This window comes from Plectropomus leopardus, chromosome 18 (genome assembly GCF_008729295.1).
Source record: "Plectropomus leopardus isolate mb chromosome 18, YSFRI_Pleo_2.0, whole genome shotgun sequence".
Lineage (NCBI taxonomy): Eukaryota > Metazoa > Chordata > Actinopteri > Perciformes > Serranidae > Plectropomus > Plectropomus leopardus.
The window spans coordinates 10,226,274-10,234,254 of NC_056480.1; the positions used below are offsets into that span (position 1 = coordinate 10,226,274).

The following is a 7,981-nucleotide window of genomic DNA, read 5'->3' on the forward strand; positions in this document are numbered from 1 at the left end:
ACATCATATCATTCATGATAATACTGGTTAAAATTTTAATATGATTTATATTATAAAGGCAATATTTAAATTGTTGACATAATGACGTCAAACTATTACGCACATTAACAAGAGGCATGGCTAAATGTGAAACTGCCTCTGCAAAGGTACATTTTAGGTATATTTTAACCTCTTAAAGATATTTTTTATTTTAGGTGCGACTTTTTTTAGGTGGCAGCACTCCTGCTGCCTCTACATACAGGGGGCATGTCGACTGACATCTACTGTAGGCAACACACTGACCATGGATAAGCCCCTCATAAAAATCTGAACTACCCCTTTAAGAGCCTGTCATGACAAAATCTCTCTTCTGATAGGTCAATTATCAGTAATTATACCATGTGGACAAAACGTGGGGTAAAGAGCATACAAGGCAATTTGAGATGGCCCAAATTGTGTTTAGGAATATATCAATTTATGTCACAGGGCAGTCCGATTATGCACGAGTCATTCAGTAATTTATCACTGTTATGTTGGTGCTTTTGAGTGTCTGACAGACAACAATGGTATTAAATGTCAGGTCTCATGCTGGGCTATCAGTCCGACGATGCATCACCAATATTTTTGTATAGTAACGTAATCCTGCATTAGTCTGCAACTGTTGATTTTTAATTTTTTTCTAGTCAACATCTGTAGACTGTGTCCATGTCTTTTGTTCCTCACTTCTTCTTCTCTTCATCCTTTTTGCCTTCTGGCTTGTTTCCTGTCTGGGAGGCCAGGGAGCCCATGGCGTTGCGGATGGCCTCGTTGTTGGGGTCGACACCAGGCAGGTTCTCTAGGACGCTCTGAAGGAACTCTTGGTCTTGCATCACATCATAGTCATCTTCCTCCTATTCAATAACAGTAGCGAATACAAATAATTAGGATTGCAGAAAATACAGAAAATTAGGTTTAGGTGCCAAAATGCTGAATCCCCCACTTGCCCAATGATGTCTCACTGGACCGAAAGCCCATTCCTCTGTCTGCCCTTTATCCCAAAAACAGATGCCCGTTGCTCCGAAGTCCCATTTCTCGGAAAATACACACCACCCGCATTTAGTTTCAGTTTCCCTACAGCATTTGAGACACTGAACTTGTCTTACCCCAGTCTGATCCAAGGCAGCCTTTTTGGGCCCAAGCCCAATTAAAAACAAGAATCTGAATGTAAAAAATAGTCCCACAATATATTACATATTTTATATTATAAAGTGATGCAGCACACAGATGCTGATCACCGCTCTCTAATGCATGTTATTTACATCTCTTACACAGCTGGGGAGGAAGAGGCAGAAACTGCCAAGAAATTTGCATTCCAGCCCCTCTTTCTCCCTCTCTTGTGTCCATCCCTCTCTCGCTTGCACTCTCTCTCTCTCTCCCCCGGTTCTCCACATTTTCCATCACTTTCTCTCTCTCTACCCTCTTTCTCACTTTCTGTCTTGATTCAATCCATTAAGACTTCAAAGTGCCATTTAAGCATGAGACAGTTCAGAACAGTTTCACAATTTTAATAAATAAACAAATGTTAATTTGGCGAGAACCTGACCCAATTCAAGCCCGAAGGAATAGTGAGAAATTACAGGCTGAACCTGGCAGGTCAGGTCGGGCCCAATCAGGTTCTGTCAGAGAACCAAAGCTTTAACATAAAGGGAGTGTTTAATTTTCAGAGAAGTGGGACCTCGTAGAAATGGGTGTTTATTTTTGGGTCAACGGTCTGTCCAGGAAATGGGCTTTCAGTCCAATGGGATAGAGACTCAGGGGACTTTGAAATTTTGGGCAGTGTCCTTCTACTACGCATAATCTTTAGCTCACACTTACCATTTGCAGCACACACAACATGATTCAACTTTCCATGATAAGATGCTCCTACTGACTCCACCTTGGGAGTCATACACAGTTCTATGCGCACAAGCCTGACTTCTGCTTTTAATAAAAGAAACAGATATCTTCTGATGAGATCGCACATTTGTAAATACTGATTCACATTTCCTTCAAGGACTGTGGATACCAGGAATAACCTCTCCACCTTTGCAACTCTATTGAAAATACACAAGGCCCAGGAGAGCCCTGCTAAACAACTACTTTACAGTTTCATTTAAAACATCATATAACGACTCACCTTGGCTGATTCTGCAGTGTCCATGGGGGCTTCTGTATCCATTTCTCCATACTCTGTTCACAGAACAAATAAAAAGACGTTATCACACACCAGCAACTGTAACTGACAGCAAGAGCCTACATTTGCATGATAATTGAATGGAACTACCTCCTCCAGCGAGAGACATCTGCATGGCGTAGGCTATCTGTTCCTCCTCTGTCATGCTGCTGAAGTCAGGAAGCACTGCCGTGCCGCTCTCAGGCTGAGATACTGACATCTTCAATAAAGCCTCCTCTGACTCTGTGAGAAAATCAATCAAAATTAAGTATCATTCTATCAAGTCAGCACTGTGTCATAAGTAAAAGTAACTGTCTGTCAATTCTCCAATTACCATCTGCGCTGGGTGTGGGCATGCCTGCCTCAGCTGCAGAAGCAACAGCGGCTCTGCGGGCCTCTTCCTCCTGCCTCTGTCGCTGCTCCTCCATGGACACACGCAGGGCCTAAATGAATGCACAGAGACAGCAAAGTGAGAAATAAAGATAAAGGGAACATCATCTCACTCTATTTTTTAAAAAAATATTCCAACAAAGCCTCTGAGCATGTAAGATCTTCAGTTTTTTTGCATTCTTGGCCCTCTATCAAGGATGCTAGTAGCCTGTCATTGTCTTCATTAAGCCCTCTCTACTGAAATGAGATTTTAGTTGAGAAAAGCCATGCATTTATTTAATTTTGCTAATTCTAATACTATGAAGTCAAGATTAGAAATAAACACCAACCACATCTATATATTGCTTACCAGGGCAAGCTCTGGATCAGCACTGGGATCTACACCAAACTCAAAGTCGCTGGCACCAAGACCCATCATAGAGCCTCCTTCACCGGCCAGGATGGGAGAGGAGAGCAGCGCATCAGCCAGACTGGGTCCTGGAGGGACTGTGACCAGGTGGGAGCCTGTCCCCTCCTTCCCATTCAAAGTGTTTATAAAAGCAGTCAGTTTCTCTGTGTTCAGCTCCTGAATTAACAGTTGGACACAGATGACAAGGCAAGTTAAACACTTATTTTTATGAATTATAAGAAATGTCTTGTATGGATCCAAGGAAATGTAATATTTATGTTGCCTTATAGTAGTACAATGGAAGATAAACCAAGAATTCCTCACCTCTTCTCCAAAGTTGATAATATCCACATTCACTTTCTCTTTTTTCAAGCGCTTTGCCAACTTGACCAGCTGCAGAATGAGCAGGTTGAGATTTAAATAGACATACAGTGAGAGAATGAGTTAAACCCATGGTGTATTTTTGATAGAAAAACATTACTCTGTGGGATTAGGCAAAAAATGTGACACAAGACTCACATCTTTTTCATTATCCTCCACGGGACTCCCAACAAAGGCAATGATCCTCATCTTGTGGTTTTTTCCTTGTCTGTGTTTTAGGGCCAGCTACACAGGAGACACAAAATGACAACATTGCTCACACAAAAACACCTATTAGCCCTTTGTTTGTTTATTTAAAATTATTACCATATATATGCATTCTTCTAAATTTGAAAAACAAAGATAAAAGTCAGAAACATCCAAGTTACACACATGAGCCACTCTTATGCCGGTGCAGAAGCAGATCTTTCCTTTGGGCTGGACAGCGTGGAGTTTGGACAGGATGCGTCCAGAGTCTGGTGTCAGTGTGGTCAGGACCTCACAGTTACTTGCAAAAAACAATTCAAACATCCACAATCAGCCAAAATGTATAGAACTTCTAATTGTGCAATTAATTGCTGTTCAAGTGATATAAGGATTTTTAGATCCTCTTTTAGAGAGGAGCTTACTTTGCCATAGTGATGAGGCCCACATTGTTTTCTGGATTGCTTCGTGTTTTGGAGTGGCAAACGATGTTGACAGCATCCTGTTGAGCCTGTAGCCTCGTTGGTAGAAAATCTCCATTTCTCATGTATTCACTGTTGTCCACACTGAGGGGAAAACAGCAGATTAACGTGGATCAGATGCATCAGCTAACGTTAACAGTTATAATAGCAGACGAGACCTAGCTAGTTAGCATAGGCCTGGCAGCTAGTTTATATTAGTAGGACAACTCAGTCACTTTAAACAATCATATTACTGTGGGAAAAGTGTGTTTTCTTTACCGGGGAAGAAACTAGTATGCGTTAAATAGAGTCAAAAAGCTACGATATAAAAACAGCATTAGCACGGTTGGCTAGCGACAGGACCACATAAGTCCCTGGTCAAAACAATCAAATTTTCGGGGATGTCAGTTGATCATTTCGACTGAAGGCACAGCACTGTATGAAATGACATTTCATTAACGTGGCTGAACATGTTACAACTAAACAAATACTTTATTAAGTCAGGAGACCTGAGCTAACGTTAGCTACAATGACTCAGCCGGTCGACCCTGCGTTAGCCCGGCTAACCGTCAACGGTCATTTATCAGCCCGGTAACCGGGACATTTTCTCCAAATTCAGGTCAAAGTACTCCAAAACAGAGTCAGTAATTATTATGTATTCGTATGAACCGCTAACAGATCGCAATTACGCACAAAATCGATATTTGTAGAGTTCTTACCAGACCATAGTACTTTCAAGCCCCATTTTGGAAACTTCTTGTTGCTTTCTGTCGTAAGCTTACAAGCTCAAAGACTATTGGACCAACGCTGAACAAAACGGAATGTGATTGGTCAGATTTTGTAGTCTGTAATTACTTGATGATGATAGAATAGAGTAGAACAGTTTGACAATAAAACTCAACTCCAGTCACCATCACTATCATTTTCTTTCCTTCAGGACTTTAAATTATATATTTTAAAGTGGTTGTTAACTGCTCAGCTGTCGAGGAAGTAGCTCATAATAAAAAGAATACAATAGAGATTTTTTTTTTTTTTTTTTAATTGAAAAGTTTTTTTTTGTAAGTGTTTTTTTGTGGGGTTTTTTTCCCATGGCATTAAAGTCAGCCTCCTGGTCTATTTTGTGTACCTTTTTCCTTTTGAATCTTATTTATAACCTTTAATGTAGGGTGCAATGAGGGCAAAAACACATTTCAGAAAAAAAACATTTTACTTAACACAACATTTTACAAAACATGGCATTTCAAATAACACATTTCAGAAAATACAATATTTAAGAAAATAAGCCACAAAAACATTTAAAAAACATTACAGACAAGACAACATTTAGCAAAACAAGATGTCGCAAAACACAACATGACATTTCACAAAACACGTTACAAAGCACATTTCAAGCAAACAACATTTCGCAAAATACGTCATTTAAAAAAAAACAAACACACAACTACCTTTCAGAAAACACAATATTGTAGAAAACGAGACATTTCAGAGAACATATTTAAAAAACAAAATTTCACAAAACATGAAATCCACAAAATTTTGTGAATATTCTGTGTGGTTTGTTTTTTTTTAATCTCTTCAGGGCCACTGTATTAATGTCTTATACTGAGCACTTTTAAATTAGCTTGTTGTTATAAGATGATCAGTTAATTGTCTAAACAAAGGATCTTTTAAGTCTAGATGCTTTCTCATAAATACTTTCTCATGAATGAGGTTAACGAAGTATCTTTCAAAATTACTTCAATATTACCCCGTCAGTTGCTACATGCAGAAATTTTAAAAAGACAAACACAAACTGCTGTTTCAGTAATAAATACTGAAAGGACAGTTTACATCAATTTTGGCACTGTGTTCTCACCTTCCTCAAGATCTTTTTCAAGAAAATTTTTTGCTAATCATGTATTGTAAGACTTAACATTATTTCTCGAAAATGTGGTGTTATGTTTCTTTAAAAATCCCATGACAAAAAAAGTATAAATTTCACATTTGATAACGGCGTTGCCATTTTGTCTTTCATAACTGTAAAAAGGTGTTGAACAATATTAAACAGGGCTGGCTGAGACATAAAAAGCTGATGTGTATAATGTGTATTAATCAAGCAAAATCAGTGTGTCTTTTTTTCTTTATTAACATCAGATACAAGTGTAAAAAACATGAAATCCCCAAATAGAGCAGGAGAGAGAACATACAAATACATTTTCTTTGAAAAGGCATGGCTGAGATTCTTGCAAACAGATGTGCACACATTTGTTGTATATAATTAAAAGGCAAGTGAGAACCAGTTCACAAAGTATACAGAAAAATTACAGGACAGTTTAACAGTTGTTATATTATAATCAAAATCATCACAAAGAACAAAGGATTTTCCTCTGTAACAGTAAAACAGCCTTACATAAAGGCTTGTTGTGCTAGAGAAAGGCACATATTTAATCCATACTCACCACTGACAAACATTTTGGACACCAGACCAATAAATACTATAATACATATTAACATGTACATGTTTGGTTCACAGGCTGCATGTGGAACTATTTTGGAGTTTTTACATTAAGACATAATTTCATTTGACATAGAGAGGCAGAGCATTGTCTGACAGTTTTAAAGAACAGACGTTAGAATAAAATAATGACCACAAACCATTTAAATGATGTATTGACATACCCAAATAATGTTTGTTCATCTTATTGAAAAACTGTCAAATCATTTCATGTGCTGCACTGCCTGTTCATTCACAAATATATATGCTGTAAACAACGAATTTTGTTGCATAGTTGAAGCATCTTTCAAATTAATTACCGATTTCTTTTATTCTGACAGATTGAAAATCAATTCTAATGCATATCTGCATTTTCAAAGATCAAACAGTTATATAAATTGAACCATGTCACACCCATACTGAGTCCAACAGCCAACTTGAATCAAACGACTAATGCTACGCCTAACCTTTAGTAGACACGTTTTTTTCTTTCGTAGTTTTTAAGCACCAGGCAGCCATCACCATGTTTTGCTAGTGAAAAAATTACAACTATACCATAGTTGGGGCCTGTCTCACCAAATCTCTCTTGAAGTTATCAGCCTCACTATACTTAAAGGTCTCGTGTATAGGATTTAGTACCATCTAGTGGTAAGGTTGCAGATTGCAACCAACTAAAACTTACACCATCTGCCAAGCGTCAAAGAGAACTACGGTGGCTGAGGCATATAGAGGCAAAAAGCAAAAGGTCCTATATACAGCCAATGTTTGATTTGCCTGAACTGGCCTACTGTAGAAGCAAGACTCCGTGGAAGAGGATCTGCTCCCTATAGACATAACTGACTCATTTTGAGGTAACAAAAACAAAGCAGTTCTCAGTTTTAGGTAAACAAATGAAAACATATTTTTTAATATTATATTCCATTTCTGCAAATATATTCCCCCAAATCCTACACTGTGGACCTCTAACACTGGAAATTAAGGATAACCTGAACTGGCTGTGTTCACACCGGATTTACTGGTCCGGCACATGTCGGCACGGTTTGTAATTACAAGCCAATCACAAGCAACTTCAACAAATCAACAGAAGTGAATTTAATAAGAGATGGGGTTAAAACAGACCTGTGGCGAAATTGCAGCAACAAAACCTATATTAACATAATCAGTTAATATAGTAATGTTTAGGAAATACTAAATGCCCCGATGGATATAGAAAGCTGAAAATGATCAAATACTAATGGCAATACATGATAAATCAGTGTGAAAATATATCAGCTTTAATATGTGGTTGACATAAGAATCTTCAAGAGTAAAGCAATAGATCACTAAAATCCGTGTTTTCTTGAATTTATATATTTTTTATTTTTTCCTAACATTTTAGCAGCAGCCTACTTCAAAGAGTGTAAAAACAAATAGAAATACTTTAAGACAATGCAATTACACCACGGTTTGTAGTTTGAAGTATTCAGCAAGGGTCAAAAAATTATTTCCCTTTCCCTACTGATTACAGCACGTATCTTTTTCTGAAATAAGGTCCA

General features: G+C 38.0%; 1 protein-coding gene across 1 annotated transcript; it reads right to left on the minus strand.

Annotated features, from left to right (window-relative positions):
• Nucleotides 1-640: 640 nt before the first annotated feature.
• Nucleotides 641-4,759, minus strand: LOC121957689 (26S proteasome non-ATPase regulatory subunit 4). Its single transcript, XM_042506426.1, has 10 exons — nt 4,693-4,759; nt 3,938-4,078; nt 3,702-3,816; nt 3,468-3,554; nt 3,273-3,341; nt 2,910-3,125; nt 2,505-2,613; nt 2,282-2,413; nt 2,135-2,187; nt 641-869 (listed from the first exon to the last, which is right to left on the minus strand). Exons 1-10 carry the CDS (start codon nt 4,716-4,718, stop codon nt 699-701), a joined length of 1,119 nt encoding a protein of 372 aa, XP_042362360.1. The 5' UTR covers nt 4,719-4,759; the 3' UTR covers nt 641-698.
• Between the last annotated feature and the right edge of the window lie 3,222 nt (nt 4,760-7,981).

Excerpts from the sequence above, each read along its gene's own strand:
- LOC121957689 (XM_042506426.1), bottom strand. The coding sequence starts at position 4,718 with ATGGGGCTTGAAAGTACTATGGTCTG. Across the intron at positions 3,555-3,701 it reads CCGGCATAAGAGTGGCTCAT|CTGGCCCTAAAACACAGACA; the intron begins GTGTGTAACTTG and ends TCTCCTGTGTAG. Across the intron at positions 2,414-2,504 it reads GCCCACACCCAGCGCAGATG|AGTCAGAGGAGGCTTTATTG; the intron begins GTAATTGGAGAA and ends ATTTTCTCACAG.